This window comes from Thalia democratica, chromosome 1, assembly GCF_965202585.1.
Source record: "Thalia democratica chromosome 1, ktThaDemo2.hap1.1, whole genome shotgun sequence".
NCBI classification, from domain to species: Eukaryota; Metazoa; Chordata; class Thaliacea; order Salpida; family Salpidae; genus Thalia; species Thalia democratica.
The window spans coordinates 61692830-61717294 of NC_139165.1; the positions used below are offsets into that span (position 1 = coordinate 61692830).

At 25.7% G+C, this 24465-nt stretch overlaps 1 protein-coding gene across 1 annotated transcript in view; it reads left to right on the forward strand.

Moving 5' to 3' along the window:
- The first annotated feature begins 13088 nt into the window (after positions 1–13088).
- The window catches only part of LOC145850014 (uncharacterized), a 50395-nt gene continuing 39018 nt past the window's right edge, over positions 13089–24465 (forward strand). The window contains exons 1-3 of the mRNA XM_082955154.1: positions 13089–13203; positions 13467–13609; positions 21790–21857. Coding sequence (XP_082811280.1) covers positions 13477–13609; positions 21790–21857 — 201 coding nt within the window. The 5' untranslated portion in view covers positions 13089–13203; positions 13467–13476. The remainder of the gene's footprint in view (positions 13204–13466; positions 13610–21789; positions 21858–24465) is intronic.

Below are 24465 nucleotides of genomic sequence, written 5' to 3' on the forward strand. Positions count from 1 at the left end.
TTAAAATTGTTTTTAATCCAAAAAAGTCTTTGTAAACATAATTATTTTTAGCCAGTATTTATTTCGGCCATCATCAACGAAGTTGAGATGTTTTATGCCATCGATAATAAACAATGAACTTTACCGCAAGATCAACAACAACAGCATCCGAGACAATCCTACGACCGGTTTCGTCCTTATTAGGACTCATCAGGCAGGAATAGTCGCGAGAAACCGCTATTGTGATCTTAAACAAGCGGTAAAAGTTCATTGTTTATTAAACATAATTATGTAATGACTATTTTTTGTTGTCATACAAAAATCAAAAAGAAATCAGATAAACTTTAAAAGAAAACTTTGAAGTTCTAGTTTTCACATATTTTAAGTGTCCTTTTGATACAATGTCAGTTTTTAACTTATTCATTAAATTTTTGTAATATATACAGGATTCATACGCGTGAGTAAAATCTAGCTAAGTCAGTATATTTGAAATTATTGGCAAAATTTCTAGTTTTCAATAACAAACGTTTCATAATTTATAAATGTAAGCTCCTATGATGAAAATAAATACTTTTTAAAGGTAAACACAAAATGACAGTTGTGATTTTTAAGTTACGATAATTATAAATTACGTTACCCAACTTTACAGAATATATTATTTAAATTTTAACTGACAATAAAAGTCTTGATGAATTTGGATAGCTAATCAATAAAGAGTCCGCTGTCGGTATTTTTGGCGAGTATGATAGTTCTATATCAGGGGTCGGCAGGCAGTTGGTGGTTGCGGGCCGCAGTTTTAGTTTTAGTGACATTTGAATAATGTTTTAGTCACACTAAAGAAATGTTTTACTTTTATTCACCTTATTATTTTAGATGACTTTTAGCTATACATAGAATGCCTTTTTAAATTAATATTTATTGGATAGAATTTACATTGACTAATATACTTAAGTGTTTATAAACTATCTACTTTCATGAGCACTTAATAAGTTAAACTTAATACTTTTGTAATTTTACTTACAACCTAACTCTCTATAAAAACCTAACTTGAACGAAAATTTATAGGTTACTTTTTTACATATGTTATATTATCAACCCTTTTTTCATATTTCTAAAAATATTTACTTCAAAAAAAAGTTTTTGCGTGTTAAGTAATTTACACTCATTAGAAAATTTATTAATTAGTTAACTTAATAAAATTAATACCTGTTTGTATTCCAGAAAGCTAAAACAAATTCTTTAACATAATTTATTCTCGAAAATTTTAATAAAATATCTTATTAGTAATTAGTATTTTACATGGTTGCCACTTAAAAAACAAAAATGTCGGAGTTGTATTAAACCAGCCTAAGTTTTTTAAAAGTTGAAAAAGCTAATAAATAGTTTTTAATCAAGCTCAAATGCCTAGTTAAAATATCATCATTATCAAAAAGTACACAAAATGTAAGAAAACAAGAAAAAATTACAATTAGCAAACTACACTACAGTCATAAAAACTATTCTGAGAATTGAAAGATTTTTTTAAAGTGTTTGAAATAAAAGTTTCACACACACCTGAGTTTTCAAGCTTTTAAAATAGCCTGTTTTTGTAGCAACCCAGTTAAAATAAAGTTTACAACATAAAGAAATAACGAAGGTTATTAACAGTAAATAAATTACATACCAAAAAAATATAAGTAAGCTGGAATGGACAATTAAATTTTTTAACAAATTTTACAAAAGTATAATACTCTATTGAGTCATTAGCGAAGTAGAAAGACTTATTTTTTATTAAGCATTTTAGCAATTCTTTATCTGAAATAAGAGTATTGCATTTAAAAGTAGTGATTGTCAAATATAAGACGAGCTACAAGAATAAAAAAAAACGTTAGTTAGGAGTTATTGCGAGAAACGATAAAAAAACAAATCACCAAGGTCAGTTCTCCAACAAAGCACACAATTATCTTCAGTAACTACAGAATGACCAGAAAAAATTGTTAAGGCAAATTATAAGGTAGCAAAATTTATTACTTAAATGAGATACCGTTTATAATTGAAAACTTTTCTAAATAATTTATGTTGGCGGTAATGAAAAGCTCTTGTTTAATTCTTCATTGACAACTAGAAGTCGTGTTTAGGAAATGCATTAAGGTTATAGTCGCATAAATCAAATTAGGACTTTAATCAATCTGTTAACATGAGAGCACTGATAAAAAAACTATTGCTCATCTGAGAATTTTTATCAGAGATGTTTTTACTAACTTTGACATTTTAGTAGAATTTCTTGGTTTAGTTTCAAAGCGAAGCACAACAATCGGCGAAATTTTACAAGTAAAGGTGCAATACGCCAAAACAAAGTTTTTGGAAGTACAATTCCTTTTTTTATTTTTAGTATAAAGTTTAATTAAAGTTGAAAAAATGTCTTAACAAATATATCAATATTAAAAAATACTGTTAAGCTACTTTAATATATTTTCTAATAGAAAAATATTTATTTGGTAAGTTTTTAGTGTCAAATCGAAATTTAATTACTTTACATGTAAACATTTTTTGAAATTCCAGGTTTTTTCAAAAATTCTCAAACTCAAGTTTTTTTCCAGAATTTTTAAGCATAAATTTTCAAGTTCAAAGCTTTTCCTGGATTCAATTTTTTTGGCAACACTGATTGTTCACACTTAAATGTACACAATAATATAAATAACATTTTTAATTATATTAGCTGCAAGACTTAAAACTTAACATATATTATAGCTCAAACTAACACTGTTGATTGAGCAAAACATACATCATAAGTTTAATTTGCCAATCTTTCAAGCGAAAAAGCCAGGCTGAGTCAACAAAAACATTCTTGATATTTTTGTATAAAAAAAGCAATTCTAGCCAAAAACTTAAAAAATGACTTAGTTGGCCTGAGAATTTAAGTCTTCAAATAGTGATAGTCTGAGTGTGTGGCAATGTACGAGCGTAAACTTGGCTTGAATGTTTTTTTTTTTAATTTAATTTTTTAACCAAACTATAAAACCAATTATTTTTAATTTCTTTAGTGCTAACTTGGAAATTTTTTTTAGTTCTAAAGAACGTTATTTTGTTTAGCTTTTCACAATAACTTTTATCGAATTAGGGTTTTAGTTTTTTAGTGTGGCCCCTTTAAAAATTTAATGTTTTTGAGCATTTTTTACTTTACATTGTTTTTCTCCAATTTTTTTTTTTTTTTCAAATTTTTCTATTTAAATTTATAATTATATATATTAAATTATATTATATATAATTTAATTTTTTTTGATTTATTTTATTTATATTTATTTATATATTTATTATATATTATTTTATTTATTTATACTTAACTTAATTAATTATATATTATATAATATCTAAATTTATAGTTGGTTTTAAAGTTTGGTTAAAAATTAAATTACAAAAAAAGACATTCAAGCCAAGTTTACGCTCGTTGGCAATGTTTAGTTGTTTATTTGCTTGAATTTGAACTATTTTAATTAACAATGTACAAACTTAATAAACTTACCATCTCTAAATCTAGTTTATATTAAATAGGTAGCTCCAAAAGACAAAAATTGTGTGTATTGATATGCAAGGCGTAAAAATTAACTAAGTTTGACAAAAAAAAAATGTTTGAAAAATGAAAATGTATACCTAACAAAAACTATATTAATTTTCGTCATATATATTGTTTAAATGTATGTGTACAATTTAGATATTACATGTAGAAACAACAATGTTAGAAAATTACGCATAAACTAAACTTTAACTAACAAAAGTATTAAATAAAAAGTGGTTTAAAATATGAACATCTTTTTAAGTTGTTGTGCATAGAAATTAATCTAAAGTGCAAAGAAAACTTTTAAAAAATTAAATGTATCAAAACAAAAATCAAATAAACCTTATTTCTTATTACTATGTTATGTTAAATGTTTTTACACTAAAATGTAACATTTACAAATAAAAAATCTATAAAGGAAACTTAGGTATAAAAAATATTGAAAAAGAATATCTAAGCTATAAAGAAATGACACTTTAGTTAATTACTGTGCATTACTTTTGTACAAAATGGTAAACATTTGCATTTAGTTTATTTAATAAATAGGTATTATATATCTAACTTATTAAATCCAAGCACTTTTTACACTCTTTTTTCAGATAATTACTTGCTGTTGTAAAAAAGAAGTTATTATAAAACTGAGAAAAACATCCTGTTAGAATGCTAATCTGTCTTTTTCACTTTTTTAAACTAAAGCAGTAATTTCTTCTCATTACTTTAAAATATTATACAGAGACTTAAAACCAAACTAATCAAGTTAAATCGAATTACCGAAAAAATTTAATTTGAAATATGTTTTTGCTCAGCGAGCCACATTTGCATACTCGCGGGCCACAAAATTTTCTTTCGCGGGCCGCATTCCATTCAAAAAAATAACGTGCTCGCGGGCCGCAGATTTACCCTTCGCGGGCCGCAAATAGCCCGCGGGCCGCAGTTTGCCGACCCCTGTTCTATATAATGATTATATAGCTTTTTCAAAAAGATGAACGTTCAGCAGTATGATTTTCGCTAAATATAACGATATAATATGCAGGAAAAATATATGTTGTAGATGTTTTATAGAGATCTCATGCAAGCCACCAATTATTTAAGCCTATTCAGGTAAAATCACGAAATATTTTAAGAAATCAGCGAGGTTTGCAAGAGAGCATCATCATGCCTAGAAAAAAAATGATAAAAATGGCATGACAGAGAAGATGTTTGTAGATAATAACTGCAAGACATGTAGAGTAAGCATGAGAAAGTCAAACAAAAAAATTCGAGTTTTAATAATTATATTCGATTTCTTATAAAGAAGGTATCAAGTTAAACAGAAGTACTTTTGAACTAACTTTAATTAATTTCAAACTTGATTTTGTTTATAAATAATAACCAAGTAACAATTTGGTTACTAATAAAATTACGAAATGTGTTTTATTGTCGCAGTATTCACGTGATAAATTTATTTAAAAGCGGATGTTGTAAACTGTTTTACGCAGTTTTCGTGACGTGCTTCCAGTATTAAAACAAACATTTTTTATTGTTAGGAGTTAGTTTATTTTCAATGCATACGTAAGAAAAAATAAGTCTTCTTTACTTTTGATATAAAATAAACAACATTTTGAAAGTTATGAGCATTTGGCAGTTATTGGTGTGCTTAAATTTAAGATGCGTTTCAAACACGTTAAATTTAAGATGCTTTCTTGATTAAGTTATAAGATACTTATTATAATTGTATTATCATTTGTGTTTAAATGTAGTTTTAGTATAGTGTGATGTAGCTATAATGTATCTTTGTGTTTCTTTCGTTTATGTAAATAAAAAATAAGTTTTGTTTTGATTGTTGTACTAATATACTTTACTATTACCCTTAAGAAAACCTATATTAAGATATTAGACACCACGTCGGGTTCTCTTATTGAGATATTATAATATTTTTTTTTTGTTTCTATCTTCCGCACTTAAAAAAATATTCAAGTATGATTATAGACAAAATATTTCTTAGATTGGGTTGTACCACATTAATCTGCCGCATTTGAACACAACCCAAAAGTGCGAACTCAACCGGCTGTTCAAAAAAAAAAGTGGTCATTATTAACCTCCATTCAATCTAATACAAACATGTAAAAAGCAACTACAGTTTACAGATGACTATCACAAAAAAAACCTCCAAAAAGAGTAGAAAATTATCTATAAAACTATTAAAAATGCATTTATAAAAGGAGACTAGAGATTAAGTTAAATAGCACTGTCACCAAAACTTTTAAAAACAATGAACTTAAAAAGTATTAAGTATTTCAACATTGATTCCACACATTAAGTAAAAAATGAAGAAGTCGGCATTGATATTGCAAGCAGTAAGTTTTCTAAAAAGTAAAGTAAAACCACTGTTTTGTTTTTTAAAAACATAGTAACACTTTAAATGAGGATGAGCCAATCGATGTTGGTAGCAATAGTAAAAGTTTACAAGCTACCATTACTCTTGTCAATGTTTACACAAAGTCTGTCATTTCGGAAGGAGAGCTGTCTTGAGCAGATATGCGAGTATCAGCTTGTAAAAACACCTATGGATAAAACTTTCAATATATTTTGAAAAAAACTTGCGAACAACCAAAAGTATTTGCTAGACCAAAGCGACAAGCTAGACTTATAGACATGTTTTCCAGAGCATCGAGTTATAAAGTGTTTAAAAAAAAAAAGATTTAAATTGCACAGTTCAGTATCTTTGTTTATCTAAATTCTGTATAATAGTTTTACTCCTATGTTTAAATCATAAAATATGGATGTGTCAATTGCACTGTTGGTAATTACCTTGAACATACAAACTGTAATAGGTAATTTTAAATATATCATTTTATATATAATTTTGATATCATACACTTATTATTATTCCTTTAGTTTTTGTTTTATTTAAACTAAATGCCAGAAAATGTTGTTGAAATTGTAACATTTTAATATTACTACTTTCAGGTAACTCTGTTTTAAATTTCAAAGTAAAACAAAATATTTTGAACATGGCATTTTTGACTTAAAAAGTACAAACTCAACCGGCAAAGACTACTCAAGAGTTTCGTACTCAAACGGCAAGTTCTGTATTTACAAGTTAATTATACTGGTGATGATATAGACTTATAGACTCTCTAATAATAAATATACTTTTTCTTTTATAGAAATAATCAGGTTGGAATTTTAATGTTAATTATAATTTTTACCATATTATGTTTTATTAATACATTAGTCAAATAAAAAACAGTTTTATATCCGTTACTTTATAGTATGTTATAGTTTATATTAAACTGATAAATATTATAGTAAAACAATTATATCATAGTATTATTACAATTGTCGTACTTGCAAAAAGTAAGTTTATCCATAAGTAAAAAGGGGGTTATTACTTTTGTAACTATTCCAAATTTTTTATTTTTATTATTGTACATAAATAATGGTAAGGTTGACAAAAGTTGCATAACTAATAATTACTCGGATAATATGTTTGAACAAACAATAAGGATGGGTACTAATATAGAAACGGATTTAAAAATACATATAAAACTACATTATTACTTTATATAGAGGTATGTAATGTTCTTTTTCAAGCAGTCAAAATCTTTTGATCTGGCTTTATTTTCAGACCTTTCTCTTTATTTATTTATCATTTTATTAAACATTGTTTAAAGTACACAAAATATTTTCATATTTTAAAAGAATTACTAGTTTTAAAAATTATAAAAGAAAAACAAAGATTTCATAGAAATGTTAGAAGGTTTTCGACTATTTATTGCAAACAGTTGCTTAGTTATTTACAGCTATTGCTTTTTTATCAAAGTTTTACTGAAATTTAAGACATAGCCTAGCCATTAGAGCGCACTCAGTGACCCAACATTAGAGTTAAACTTAGTAAAAATTTTCCAGCGGGTGTATCATATAAAAACTGCAAAAAAGTTAGTTTTCTAGCTGTTAGCTTATTTAAGCTAAAACTATTTTTTACGTATCTTTACTAGTCGTTCACTTTTAATTAAAAAAAATATATTTTTTTTGTAAACTGTCATCTAAGTTATAAGTTGCTTTTAATATTCATTAATAAATTATATTACTTATAAAGATAAGTACAATCAAAGTTTTAAAATTCTTTCGGTTTTTTATCAAAGAAGCAAACTAAAAGAACAAAAAAAAAATATTCAAAACTTATTTTCTCCTAGAACATATATTTTTTGTAAAACAATTAATTGTAACTTTTTCATTTGATTGAATTTTGAATAGAACAAACTGGCTTAAAATAAATAATGAAAATGGACTGACGAAAAAATGAAAGAGTAGAGGTAGAATTTTATCTGTTAGCAAGTCAATTGGCTGTAGCACATTGTTTTTTTTTAATAAAACAAATCGATTCTTATTTTCAGTCTTATTGTTAAGTGTTTTTTGTTTTAAACAAAAAGTATTTTTAATCTAATATCAAATAAATTATTTTATACTTAGTCTATTTTATATTTTTGAATATAGTTTTAAGAGGGTTTCAGTAGTTTCTTGCTGTAATTTAAAGATGAGTTTTATACAGAATACGTATCAACGCTTTCCAAGATAATTGCAAATACTACTTTGTTATAAATTTATTATGCTTACTTTCAAAATTAGTCTTATAAATAAAAAGGGGGACAAAATACAACCGTCTTAGAAATTTGAAGCAATTGAAATTGTTTATAAGTAACTGAAAATTAATCATAAGTCGTAATATTAAGTCGTAATTGAGTTAGAGTAAATTTATGAATTTTGATGTTAGCTTTAAAAAGTACTAGAGCATCACAAGTTACTACTAAAATTTAATAAAATCAAAAGAATAAAATTAAAAAGACTATACCGCTATGGCCTAGAAATAATAGAATAAAATGATAAAATTATCAAAGAACTATTTGTATGTCAAGAAGGAGAAAAAATTATCTAAACTAAACCGCAGTATCTTTAAGCCAAGGAAACTAAAAAAGTAACAAGTAAAAAAGATTATTCAAGTTGAGAAATGTAGTCAAGAAGTACGCAAATAAACTTTGAACCATCTTGCTCATTGGCGATGACAAGTCAAGAAACTTCTGACATTCCCCTTTGTGATTCTTTTTAGTTAGATTCGGATATATAATTTAACGAACTTTCTAAGAAAAGTTTGCAAAAGCGTGAAAACAAGTGTATCAATTTTTTACATGCTAACTTTCTTAAGGACAACATACTACTTGCAGCTGTAAAATGAACTAAAATCACTCAACCTAATTAAAAAACAATCGTATATATTTAAATATATATTGGTGTTAGAAGTATAAGTTCTGTCAGTTTGAGTCATTTATATATTCAAAAAAAAAAGAGATGTTGTTGAACTTCTTCTGCCACTTTTAAAAGAAAAATCAACTGCTTTAAAATATTTATGGTGCATTTGGACAAAAAATATCCTAAATTGGATTATACTTTAAAGAAAAACGCTTGTCAGTTTCTGTGTTGGGAAAATAACATAAGTTTCTAGAAGAAAAAAAGTAATGAAGCGATAAACTTTCTTTAAAAATCTAACTATATACATAGCATTTATAGTATGGTTTTTAACACTACAAATTACAATACAAACCGCTTCTCAGGTGCTTGTGTGACATCCTAAAAGTTTTAGCTATTGTTTTGGTTAGCTTGTGAGTATCATGTACTTGAGCTGCTTTTAGATAAAGTTTTGTATTGTTTAGCGATATAAAATAAAAGTCATTGATAAGGATAGGAAGTAAGTTTAATATCTAAGAATAAAGCAGAGTTTAAGAACTAAGCTAGTGTAAAAGCAATTTTGTTTTAATATTAACGGTCCTGGACAAGACGTTAAAAGGTGTACGACTTAACAACTAAAAAGTTTTTTCGTACACCGAGTTCTTGGACCAAACTTTTTGAGCACTTTTTTTTGTCGTTTAATATACTATATATTCAAAATATTTGTGGTTAACGTAATTTAAAAAAGTCACAACGCTCTAAATAAACGTAGAAAATATTTCATATAATTTAAAATCTTCTGAAAGTTAATTTAATTTGGTGACGTATAACTCCTAAATCATGAGGTTTTTTGTACTCTAGATATTAAGACAAATTTATCTTCAGCATTTTTGTTTTCGTGCTCAATGAACTTTTTTTTATGGAAATGTACAAAAAATTAAAGTATAAAAATTATTGTGGGCGCACAATTAAGAACAATGTGAAAAAAAAAAATACTGTAGTTGTTAACCTTATAAAAACACCAATAGAGCGAAATGTTCACACGCTATTGTCTTAAATATCGCTATCGATCTTATCGTCTTAAATATCATCTGGGAAGCTTCTTTTATTAACTTCAGTTTAAAGCAATGACTGTTATTAACAAAAACTTATTACTACTGAGCGAATAAAAATTTAACATATTTTAGAACATTAGTAAAGTTTAGATCTTAATATATAAAGTAAGACTAACACTATTCTGTAAGTAATTGTTCTATACAAAACCTAAAATTCATTAACTACAAAAAAGTTACAAATTTAAAAATAGTTAAAAAAATCTGAAACATTTCATACTGACTTTAAGCTTTTAGTTTTATCATCCGTGCTTTAGGTGACTTAAATTTAGTTCTTTTAAACACACATAAACTAAAAAGTTAAGTAGTTTATCTTTTTTGTCTCAAATTTGTATCAATACTTGAAGCTTAAACGCACAATGTATATACAAAATACTTTTTGTATGTTTATTGAATGACAAAAATAAAATAACTTAAAATAAAAGATCTTAGGATTTGGTGCTCGAAAAACCTTTCGGTGTTCGAGTTGCACACCATATTTTGGATACCTCTTAACGTCTTGTCCAGGACCTTGTAGCTGTATTTAATTCTTGACCTTACTAAGGTAAAATTAGAAGAAATTTAAAATGTAGGAATATTCAAAAATAAAAAGACTAACTTGTATTTTAAAGATGAACTTATTTGGTAGTTAAAATTAAAAAGAGTATTTAAGGTTTCAATTATAGTAAGTTATTAAAGTCTTGGACCTGATCTCCGAAATTGAATTTGAAAATAAAAGTCCCTATTAATAAAACTATGCTTTACAAATAAATGTGGCTGAATGCATCAATTGCAACTTCAAAATTAAATAGTATTCAGATATATAAAGTATGAAAAAATTTGTAATAAATTCAAAAAATTAATTACAATTATTTGCAAATAAAGAGATTTTTACAATTTAAAACTTTATAAATAGCGTGTTTAGTAGTATTATTGTTGTTGTTTTTGTTGTATTTTGTAATGTGCTTTTTATTTAATTTCCCCAGAAAACTTTTTTTGTTGCAAGGGGTAGAGTTTGAGGCTGATGTTTTTTTACCATTAAAAAAAAAAAGTTTCAGGTAAAAAATTTCTACTTTTTTAATTGTTTTTATTTAGCAATTTGTCTTAAAAATTACTTCAAATTAGCTTAGTACAACTCAATTCTATTTTTCTAACTCATTCTAAACAGACTTTTATACTTAATGACGTAACTATTTTTAACTAGACTTTTCAAATTCATTGCATATAACTAAAATTACGTTATAATATTAGTAGTTTTTAGCAATATTATTCTGAGGATGCGCTAAACAAAATTAATTAATAAACTTTTTTCGAAAATGAGTGGGTTATGTTCAAATTTTTTAGTTAAGAAATTAATAATAATTAATAATGTAATTAAATTAAAAAAATATAGTTATGGTTGCTACTGATAAATTTATAGAGTGTTCTCTACATTTAAGTTTTAGTTTCAAATTTAAAATATTTTTTTACCTTAATTACAAAAAAATCTTGTTGAGCCAATATACTGAGTAAGTTTAAAATCATGCTTTGATTGATTACAACAAATAAAAGAGCTCAAAATATTTTTCTTAAGACCTGGTGCACAAAAAACCTTTCGGTTATCAAGTCGCACACCACTTGGATACCTTTTTTGTGGTGCTAACATTTTTTTGTGATCTTACAACCTACTGGTTCAGCAAAATGTACGCCACCTCTTCTTTTATACAGCTTGTTTCAATTACTCAATTTTAACTTTTTTCCAGGACAGGATTTGTTTTACATGCAGATATTTCTTAATTACTATTAGTTTGTATTTGTTGTCTGTTTATCTTAATATATGTACAGGGTTGCCACTTTACCTGGAAAAACCTGGAATTTGACAATTTAGGCAAAAATAACTTGGAAAACCTGGAATTTGAGAAGTTTTGAAAATAACCTGGAAAAACCTGGAATTTTTAATAATTTAAAAATTTTCAGTAGTAAAATTGCGATTTGACACAAAAAATGTTTCATATAAATAAGATTTTTTTGTCGTCATTAAAATATATTTTTACTAAAAAACTTATTTAAAGTAACTTTACAGTATCTTTTCAATGTTTTTATACTATTAAACACAGTTTATTATATAGAAATAACCTTAAAACTAAAAATAGACCCAAAAATGTGTACTTTTAAAAACCTGGAAGAAATTTGGAAAACCTGGAAAAAGTTTTGAAAAAACGAGTGGCAACCCTGTTTGTATGATCAGTTTTGTGTGTTTTTATTTTAATTTAGAGTTAGCTAGTTTTGGTGTGTTGATGGGAAAAATAGTGGTAATTACCCAGGATGATGTTGCAACAATATCAAGCTGAATTTATATTATATTTGATGTCTTTTTTAACCATAATTTAAGCTAAAAATTTATGTTTTATAAATACATAAATAAAATTAAACTTAATTATCATAAAATAATAAAACTTTAATATTTAATAGCTTTTATTTAAAAAAATAAAGCAATTTTATTAATACAATAGTTTATATTGAATATGATATTTTGAAATAAAGTTGGTTAAATTTTTTATTTTGTTATATGTTTTGGTTTCAAGAAAACAAATAAAGAGGTCTCAACTATTAGAGGAGAAATAAAGATTTTTTAGTTTATAAGTAAGTAAATTAAATTCTTACTCTGTATTTATATAGCTTGTTTAAAACAAAGTATCTTTTTAGATTAAACATATTAATTAAGCTTAAAACATTGGTTTTTAGTGTAAAATATGTTTAAAGAAGACATTGATTATAATATAATTTTAGGTTGATATTGGCGTGATATCATCCTAGGTAATTACCAAAATATTTACATGGGTATGCGTGATTGCTTTTTTGCTGTTTTTTAGTTTTGTTGTATTTTATTTGATAGCTGTATATATATATATATATATATATAGGTTTTAGCATTAACTGGGAAATTTTAGCACAAACAAAAAACAAATTCAGTTTGAAACATGGCTGCACTCTCTGCAATATGGAAAAACACAAGACCTCAAAATTAAACTCAAATTTAGCTTAAAATAAACGAAATGAACTTTTTAGTAATTGTAAACACTTTTCAAGCTTTTATTTTAAACAGTTTTGAACATATATGCAATCTTAGTGTGTCTTATATTTACTTAATGATTTACTTAGTGACATAACAATCCTTAAAGTTTTTGCTTAATTTCATGTACACTTGGACTTATGTTTTAAAATATTATCACTATAATATAATAAAAATCTCATTATTTCATTATACTTTCATTATTTAACACAGTCATATTTCATTCAGAATTTTAATTTAATCTCTTATTGTTAACAAAATTTCTGATATAATGAGGTATAACTAAATGTTTATCAATTAGTCAAGGAACATAAGTTTACAAAGTTTTAAGATATAGAGAGGTGAGTTAGCATTTAAAAACATATTTTAAATTAAAGATATGCAATAAACCTAATTTGTGCAATATTTAAAAAAATTGTAATTAAATGTTTTGAATTTTAAACATTCTAAAATGAGTAACAAAACAAGAGTGCGTAACATCATAAAATTGTAAAGATGCAAGAGGTTACTGTATATACTTAATATATTTTTATCATAAAAACTAACCAATTAATTTTGTATTTAGTTTGATAGTTTGTTAAAAACAAAATTATTTTTTCTTCAGAAAACTTGATATGAATACCGAAGTCAAGCAGGAACTATATGATGAAAAAACAAATAATACAGAGAATCGTAAAGTTGTAAAAAAAGAAAATGGAGAAGTGGATCATTATGTTGATGAAAGAAACAACAAATATTTTGTTGAAGGTTTTTTGGAAACCATTTAATTTTGTTTGCTTGCCACAAGATACTTTTTACAGTTAAAACATTTCAAAGTTGTTTTTGTAATATAAAGGAATTAAATGTACTAAAGCAGATAACTTTAGAGTTCAAACTTAATAGTATGTATGTTTCCAAGTGTTAATATTTATAATTATTTTAAAACTACAAAGTAATACAAGGAAATAATGTAACCTGGAATTTGAAAATTTTGGAAAAAAATAACCTAGAAAAACCTTAAATTTGATACTTTAAAAGAAAACCTGGAAAAACATGGAATTTTGAACAGTTTTTACATGTTTAAATGCACAAGGGGACTAATTTGCACAAAGATACTTTTGCACAAAGACACTTTTGCACAAAGAAAGATAAAAACAGTAAATTATTTTGAATTATTTTTTGTGAAACACATATGTAAGATCATTATATACAGTATCTTTTTTGTATTTTTATACCATTTGGTTAATACACTTTTTAACCTTATTTCACTTTTGCACAAGCAGACAATTTTGCACTGAGACATTTTTGCATGAGTTGAATTTTTGTTTTTTTTCAACTTTTTTTTTAGAATTACTATCACTGTTACTCCTAACCTTTACCATTTGTCATTAACTTTTTTTTTAAAGTTTATTAATTTTTGTTTATTATTTATTTTATTATTATAATATTTTTTATTAGTTATTCCTTTATTTTTACTACGCTGTTACCCCTAACCCTTGGTCAGTAATTTTTTTTCTTTTTGTTTTTTAATTAATTTAACTTTTAGTTTTTTATAATTTTTTTTTTTCACTCTCCTGCAAAAATGACCCTCTGTGCAAAAGTGTAACTCTTGCAAAATTGACCCTTGGTGCAAAATTGTCTATGTGCAATTTTGTTCCCTTGTGAAAATTTGTTTTTGTGCAGAAGTATCTTTTTGCAATTTTATATTTGTGCAATTTTGACCTGTTCTCATAATTTAGATTGAAAAAGAAATTATTGTTACACACAATAAAAACAGTAAATTATTTTGAATTGTTTTTTGTGATACACATTTGTAGTAGCATTATTTACAGTATCTTTTTATTTTATTTTTATACCATTAGATTAATACAATTTTTAACATTATTTTTAATTTATTTTTTCACTATGATAGACAAGAAAACTTGTATTTACAAAAACAAAAAAGAAATTAGAAAACTTATAAGAATTTCTTTGAATGGCCACTCTGAAATTAAAAAAGCCAATTGTTTAATTACAACTTTTACAGTTTGGCCATCTTACCTGGAGAAACCTAAATTTATAAGTTGATACAAAAAAACCCTAGCTAAAGTAATTTAAGTTAAATTATATTAGAAAATTTACTCTTATAGTAAAAACCTGGAATTTAAATGTTGAGACAAAAAAAACCCTGGCTAAAGTAATTTAAGTTAAATTATATAAAAAAATTAACTATAGTAAAAATTATTGACAATGACTTTTACTAAAGTAAAACTTTGACTTTAAGGCCATAGGGGGGGGTAGGCCATGTTTTTTACAAGTTGATCTTATTTTATAGAGTTTTTAATAAGCTTCAAGTTGCTTTTTACCGTTTTTAAAAATTCGAATTAGTTTTTGAGATATAACCGGCCAAAGTCGGGCCGCATAACAGGTTCCTTATGGGGAAGGAAAAACTAAAACGGCAAAAAAAGACTAATGCATTCAAAATCTATCTCCTCCTTCATTTTATAAGTAATCTTCTTCAAACTTTCACAGTCTATTCTTTATACAATAACAAAAAAACGTTATTTGTGACTTTAAAAAATTTTAAGTAAAAATACCTTTTTTTTGAAAAAAAAAATTTTTTTTTGATAAAAAATCACTTTTTTTTTTTAATTTTTGTCATAAAATTTTTATTTTTTGAAATTATTAAAATTCACAAATAACGTTTTTTTCTCATAATGTAAGGAACATTTCCTGAAAATTTGAAGAAGATTGCTTGAAAAATGAAGGAGAAGATAGATTTTAAAGCCCGTTTTTAAAAACTCGAGAAAAACGGCTTTAAAGTTACCCTTTATATACCTTTTATAAAGACAACCCTTAATACAACCGGTCATAAAAAAAAAGTTACTTATTATTTTTAAAATCTAAAAAAAGCATCTGAAAGATTATGAAATTTACTATAATATAAGTCTATATGTTATTTTTGGTCAAAAAATGGCCTCTACCCCCCCCTATGGCCTTAATACTTCAAGTATCATTTCAGTTTTATACATATTTTATTTTAAACAAACATAGTTTTATTATATATAGGTATTTTAAGACTAGCAGGATAACATACTAATTTTTTTATCTAGTATCATTTCATTTTGTTTTAATATTCAAGGTTTTACTATTTGAACATTTTGTATAATCATAAGGACAAGTGTTAAATCCTACTATAGTACCATTTCAATTTTTCTTTAGAATATGTCAAACAAATGTAACTAAATTAATGATCAATCATGATCAGGTAAGATCTAGAACTTGATAAAGATACTGTACTAAAAAAATCAAAATTAAGTGATGATACTTTACTGATATTTTTATGGGTTTCTGCTTTATTAAACTTTACAGGAGTTAAAACATTTCAATGTTATTATATTTTTTCAAACTGTTTTTTTTAATTTTTTAACTGATTTTTGTTTTTCGTTAACTAAAGAAATAAAATACTAGTGTAGCAAATGCCAATTATTTTACTGTAGTGTATTTTCAACTAGTACACTTAAGTTGTCATTTTAACTTTGAGGTCATAGGGGGGGTCCAACACTATTTTTACAAAAATTAACTTTGGAATTTATATGAAAGCTTTAAGTACAAACTACAAGCCAGTTTTTATAGAATTCAAAAATATCATTTAACTTTTGTAAAATGTTTCCGATACAAACGTATAGATAGCAAATTTTTTGGGGTCAATTTTCTCGGAAACTTTAAAAATCACTAAAAATATATCTTTTCCTTCATTTTTAAGCAATCTTCAAATTTTTAGGAAATTTTCCTAATGTTATAAGACAAAATGTTACTTATAAATTTTAATAATTAAAATAAAATAAAAATTTTATGACAAAAATTAAAAAGAAGTATTTTTACTTAAGCTTTTTTTAAGTCCAAATTAATGTTTTTTTGTTATTGTATAAAGATTATAATGTAAAAGTTTGAAGAAGATTGCTTGTAAAATATAGGAGGAGGTAGATTTTAAATAAAATGATCTTTTTTTGCTGTCTTAGTTTTCCCTTCCCATAGGGAACCTATTTTGCGGCCAACCTTGACCTATCATATCTCATAAATAGTTCAAGTTTTTTAAAACGGTAAAAATCAACTTGAAGCTTAGTAAAAACTCTATAAAAAAAGATCAACTTGTAAAAAACATGGTTAACCCAGGGTTGCCACTCGGTCAGGAAAAGTCAGGAAAAATTAAAAAAAATTACAAAAGTCAGGTAAAAATGGGGGGTTTTGAAAAAAAGTCAGGAAAAGTCAGGAAATTTTATAAAATTAAAAAAAAATTCATATTTTGTCAGTTTTAATTTACAAAATTCCTTGTTTTCCAAAGCCTTCAAACGGTAAAAATTTATTAAAAGTCCTTTAAAGTCAGAAAAAAAATCCAAAATTTTCCTGGAAATTTGCAAAAATATTTAATTTAATTTCCAATGCCTTCACCTGGTATAAATTAGTAAAATATCCTTTATACAACTGCAAACAGTTTCTATTAACATATTGATCAAGTACCCTACTTGAACAAGCAGATTTTGTAAGCTTTTTAGTATTGATGATCTGTAGCAAGGACACTTCCATAGTGAAACTGTGATATATACATAAAAATTGTAAAAGTTCCTTATATGTCATTTGTTTATCTAGATCAGGGTTTCCCAAACTCATTTTCTAAATCGCCCCCTTTTCAGAAATTCGAAAAATAATCGCCCCCCACGATTTTAGAAAATAGTTTTTCTTTTGAGTACAAACTTTTGAGTCGAAAAAGTTGTGTTCAAATGTTATTTAGTCTAGTACTTCTTATGCATGCACTTTTGAGTTGTGTTCAAAGTAGTTTTCAGGGCTTGAAAAAATAAGTTACAACTGTTTTCTTATAAGCCCAGTAAAATTTATTAAAATACTTAACTATTAAAAAGCCTTGTGTAATCTGTAATCAATCCTATTTAGATATAAAATGTTTAGAAACTAATGGAACTTTTAGGGTAGTGGTGGACAACTTTTGTAGGCAGCAATTCATATTTACTCAAAAATCTTTTCTAGTTTCAACTTGTTAAAAAAATGTAATTGCGGGCTGCATAGTTTAAAAAAAAAACATATAAGAAATTAAAATACTCGAGCAAAATTGTAATAAAATGATATAGGAAATAATATTGTGAACTGATAACCAAATTGAAAAAGTATTTTAATATATTAAGTATCTAAAAACTAAACTTTGTTAATTTTGCACAAGTAGTTTTCAAGTTACTTAGCGGGTCGAAATTTGACTGGATCTTAACTGTACGTTACCAATCTGAAATGTTAACTGAAACCTGACATTATAATAATCTTTCATATAACGAGATTTAGAAGTTAATATGTACTAAGTAACTTATTCAAGCCGCATAAAATACTAAAATTATTTTATAAATAGGCATATTCTAAAATTACTATACCAGAGTAAAAAACTATAAAAGAATGAACAGTTTATTTAACACGTAATAAAATAAGTATTGGAACATAATTTCTGATCTAGTTTGAGGAAGTTTGACCGACTGGTTGATTATCTCACATGAAAAGTGGTTCAGTTAATGCAATAAAATTATTAATTTCAATGCTAAGATATATTATAAGCAAGTTAGTTGCAAAGTTAAAAACTCAATTTTAAATTTTTTATCTATATGTTTTGTAGTAGAATACCATTAAAAAGTGTTTGACTTGGAATAACCTTTAGGAAACTAAACCTTAATTTTAACATTTTCTTATCTCTTAATTTAATTTCAAAAAAAAAAACAAAAGTTTTACAGTTAATTCTGTGAGCAGAAAGTAATCGATTAATAAATTCTTTTGTTCAGGTTAAAATTTTGTTTTGTAACTGTAACAGTCTTGTTGATGGCTTATTCAATACTGTTTATTTTTTTTCTAGTTATTAGCCTATAATAATTTACCAGAAGAAAATAGTGAAAAACTAAAAGCTAGTGTTGAACTATTAAAATTAACAACACATTCTAATTGCTAATATATAAAAATTAAGATAAAACAAAAAACAGTTGTATTATTAGTTTAAAATTCCTTAATATATAGATTTTTTAACAATAATAAATCAAGTTAGAAAATAAAATTGAGTTAAGAATCTCTTAAATGATAAATTTAAAGTCATTTCAAATAGAGACCACAAATCTATACTCTTTTAAAAGCAAAAAAAAAAAAGAAATAAAAACTTTAACGAGAATTTTTTATTTATACAGATTAAACAAGTAATAACAAAAATATTTCAAATAAATTCTTTCTAACAAATACTTCAATCACTATGCTATAAAAACTTTTATCGAATGTAAAACGACAAGTATAAACTACAAAATTAACAAGGTCGAAATAAAACTATTAACAGATTTAAAACATAAACCATTTATTAATTACAGTAGACTTCCGCACTTTGAACAAAATCAAAAAGTGCAAACTTAAAAACTATTACCTTTTTTTTTTACAAAATGATAAATTTAAATATGTTATATGCAATAACGTTATGAATAAACATGAAATAAACTAAAACATAAAACAAATATTATTTTAAAAATATATCTATATAAGCTATTAAATATTATGTATTATTAGTTTTGTTAATATTTAGTTAGTAGTAGACCTTACTTAAGTTAAATTTTAGAAAATAAAAATTTGCACTTTTTTTTGGGTAAAAAGTGCGAACTCAAGGGAAAGTCTACTGTAATTAATATTTATTAGGCATTATGCGAACCTGTTGTAGAATAAATAACTTAATAAAATTAAAATTAAATCTTAATATAAAAAGACTACTGAAATACAATACAAAGCAGGTTAAATAAAAAGTATTTTAAAAGGTCAAAAAAAATAAAAAACGTTCATAAAATAATGTCTGCTACTGTAGTCTAATATAATGTGAAGGATGAGGTTAATGACTGCTTGCAAGTTTTTTCTAATCTAATTCTTAATCAATAAAATAAAACCTCCTTTACAAATATCTAGATTACATCTTTTCTTCAAGATGTTAATAACTGAACCGAAAGCTTTCTCATCAACATAGCTAGAAGGAAAACTATAAACAAAAATCTAAACTCCTCTCAAATGATTGGATACTTTTGCCTTAGTTTTTGTTGAGTCCAAATACTTTCATATCGTTCTTTGGAAAAATTTACTTTAAGTTCAAGGTCAGTTTTTAAGTCTGAGAAGATTTTCTGTAAGTCATTTACTTCAAAAAGATCTGCCTCAAAGGGATCCATATTTTTATCTATACGATAGCTTTTTTTGTCAATTCGAAATTTTACTACTAAATATGTTGAAATGTTAAAAATTCCAGATTTGTTAGTTTTTTTTTTGCCTAAATTGTCAAATTCCAGTTTTTTTAGGTTTCTATGTAAATTGGCAACCCTGTATAGTTTTATTTCTTAGTCTCACTTAGTGACTTTTCAAAAAACAATTGGAAATATCATGAGGTGATAGTTAAAAGTATATAACATAGATTTTTACCAACCATTTATGATCCCAGTTAACATATATGTCAGGTTATAAAATGGTGAGAGGGATTCCGATCGTCTATGATCTATGTAATTGTTTAAAAAGAAAATATATGAATGAAAATATGTAATTTACTGAAAGTAGGAGTCTTAAGTACTTATTTTTTTCTCTTGTTTTTACATAATCAAAATATACTTTTTTTGTTTAAGTTTTACCTCAGGGTCAAATATTTTTAAGCAAGCTAAAATTAGTAAAAAAGCAATATAAAAATTAAAAATTTTATGACAAACCAAAATTTTAAAATCGCCCCCTTTTCGCCCCCTTACCAGTTATCGCCCACCCTTTCGCCCCCTTACTAATAATCGCCCCCCGACTTACTGAAATCGCCCCCAGGGGGGCGATATCGCCCACTTTGGGAAACCCTGATCTAGATACATTTATGCTAGGAAATGCTAAAAAATTGTGTCCTTTTTCAGACAAGCTGTGTTTATAAGGTGATAATACAAGTATTTTGCTGATAGAACTGTTTATTACAAACATGAATCATACACAGATGGTTTAAGTGGTGTACTGGAAGTTTGATAGAATTCAGCAAAAAACTGTTGTTTTTAACCTGTATTAAAATTAGATTGAAAGCTTTATATAGTTTCAAGTGTTAGATTATGTAATTTACAATAAGTTTAATTTAAGAGTATGATTTAGAAAACTTTGGTAAAAAGTCAGGAAAAGTCAAGAAATTTTTCTCAGCTTGATCAGTGGCAACCATGTTAATCCCTTATGGCCTTAAACTAACTTTGTTTTGTTTAACAGTATTTTAAAACATAACAATGCTTAAGTCTTATGCTTTTACGGTACATAGATAATGTTTTTAGATAAGTAATATTACAGGATTTCGTTTAAAGTTACTTATAGCAGATTTAGATTAATATAGTAAGTTTTTTGTCCTACGAAAGAACCCACGAAAACATGGGCCACTTAAAGTGGAAAACACAATTTAAAAGTTTATTTTTGTTGAAAATTTGATTTAAACTAATAAATTTAGTGACTTTTTCAGTTAAAGTTTCTAGTTTCAGCTATTATTCAAACTAATATTTAAAAGTATTTTAATGCCTAATTAACAGTGTTATTTTTTTTTAAACAGCTTGTACATTAATGGCTGTGGCCTTCTGCATACTTATTGTTTTCCATTCATTTTAGTTTATCTGTAGTTCTTTAATAATAATATCATTTTTAACATTAAAAATACAGTAATTTTTGTCCTGGACAAAATGTCAAAAGGTTTCTGTGGTGTGCGACTCAATAACCAAAAGGGTTTTTTTTGTGCGCAAGGTTCTAAAACCAAATATTTTGAACGTTTTTTTGTTGTTCCATAAACTATACTAATAAATAAAGGAAATTAGTTTTCCATTGAATATTAATATTTGTGATGACATTATCAGTATTAGGTAAATATTTTAGAATAATTACTTAGTATAAACTTTATTAATTATTTTTTTCAGATGCAGTGTACATATTTGTAAAAGCTGACATGCCTTATATGATATGCACCATAAAAGAAATAAAAGTAGTGAGTTAATTTTAATTCCGAATTTTATTTTATTGGTGATAAGCAATTGAAACCAATGGTATTTTTTAGGCGTTGCGGAAAATGTACAATTATTAAAAAAAACCCTTAATGTTTTATTTTCTAAAACTAATTTATAAATAAATAACTTCACCACACAGCCATCAACAACAGTATTCAAAATAACTTACAACTGGTTTCATCCCTATTAGGATTCATTAGGCAGGCATAGTTGCAAGAAGCCGCTGTTGAGATCAAACCAAGTTGGCTTAAGTGCATATGAACTGAAGCAACCGTTTGTAGGTAAAAAAAGACATAGCAAAATTGTTCACAGCCCAATGTATAAGAAATGTCTAAGACAACCTACAACTGGTTTCATCCCTATTAGGACTAATTAGGCAGGCATAGTTGCAAAAAGTCACTGTTGTGAGATCAAACCAAGCGGGCTTAAGTACACTGAAGCAACCGTTTGTAAGTTAGGTTCATAAATTTGACACATGCAAATTGTTCACAGCTCAATGTCTAAGACATTGTCAGCTTATTGTGAGATTTTAGTCTACACTTGTTTGATCAGTTTTAAGTAGTATTTGTTTCGTCTATCATCAAACAAATTTGAAATGTTTTGCGCTGTTGATAATAAAGAATGAACTTCACCACACAACTATCAACAACAGTATCCGAGACAACTTACGACTGGTTTCGTCCTTAGTAGAACTCATTAGGCAGACAATGTTGCGAGAAACCACTGTTGAGATAAACCACTTTTAAAACTGCTGATAAACCACTATTAAAACTCTGTGTATTCTCAACAGCAATTTCTCGCTACTGTAAATAAAGCTATTAAGTAAGATTTAATACTAAAATTATAACAAAACATTGGTAAACTAAATGTTAATAAAAAATATAATTTTAACAGTTTTATAATATTATAAAACGTAATAATTTTTCCAAAACAACGCCCCTGTTTATAAGTATTCTTAATGTTTTAATATAAAACCATTATTAAAAAAAGGTTTTATATTAATCTAAGTTAACATTTTTTACAAGTTAATCTTAAAGATATTTAGTTTAGCAAACAATTATTTTTTAATCTTTTTAAGGTTAATATATTTTTTAAATATAACGGAACAAAGTTGATGAATTTAACAAGTTATTAAGATATGGACTAAAAACAGATTTTAAGAAATGGTCCTTAAACTTTTTCAGTCTAGTCTAAATATAATAAAATGCTGTAAGGTAGGATATATTTTATTAGACTTTTTTTTTTTCTCAAACAAAAAATTAGTTAATTATTTTTCGACTATAAGCATAAATTTATTGTAATTTGAAATTGTTACAATGTGGTTTTTTTTTGATGTAGGGAACATTTCCTGAAAATTTGAGATTGATTTTCTAAATGTTAAAGGAATTTATAGAATTTTAGTTATATTTTTTTAATTCTAAAAAAAATTGACAATGAAAACTTCTATTGCATACAATGTTTCTAGTTAAGGCCATAAAAGATGGTTTTCAACATTTTTTTTACAATTATAACATTGGCTCTTATTTAGAAGAGTATATACTACAAGAAAATTTTTAAAGAACGAAAAAAATCAATAATTTATGAGATATAACTAGTTCTTTAAAAAAATCCAACTGTATGGAGCAAAAACTTTTCAAGGTTGATTGTCTCAGGATTTTGAAATATTCATTAAAAATCGATCTCTTTATTCAGTTTTGAAACAATTTACTTCAAGCTTATTATTTTTGATAATATTAAAAATTTTAAGAAACTGATTTAAAAAAAACTAATAAAAGTTTCATGACCAAAAAAAATATTATAATTTTTTTATTATAAAAGCGCTTTTTTCTGAAAATTGTTAAAAAATTATTTAAGATCAGTCTGGAAAGTTTTAAAACAGTTGCTCTAAAACTGAAAGAGGAGATGGATTTTAGTGAACTAGTCCAGTGCTTCTGAACCTTTTTCTAGTGGCGTAACCCTTTTTTAAAGTTCACATTTTCCGCGGAACCCCTAATTTAATTTTACATAAAATGTTTAATATAATATTTTCTGCAAAAAACAAAAGAATTTCAGTGAAAAACGAATTTTTTAGCAAAACTATATCATTGTTAGAAATCATACAAATTGTAATAGTATTAAGTCGAGTCAAACTCAAAGTGCGCCAGAGGCAATAGGTATTTTTTGATTCTATAATAAATAAACGAAAACAAACATGAAAACAAATCGCAACGTCATTAAAACCTTTTTTTGCTTAATAAAAACAAAATGAGAGCTACTAACAATAACGAAATGAACATGAACCTAATCGAATTCACAGATTACTGTAATAAACGGGTAAAATGCCTAACGAAAAATAAATTAAAAAATATTTAGTGCGAAACTTAAACTTGTCTCTTAGCAACAATCATGTCAATGCGCAGCTGGATTTTGGATAGACTGAGACGGAGACAGGCAGATAAGGTTGGATTCAGAATACAGTTTCTTTTGCTTCGTTTTAATGTTTGTTACATGAGAAAAACCGGACTCGCAAAGATAAGTGGTGGTGAATGGTAAAAGAAATTTTGCTGCACGCTTTGCTAAGACAGGGTACTCTGAAATTGCACATATCCA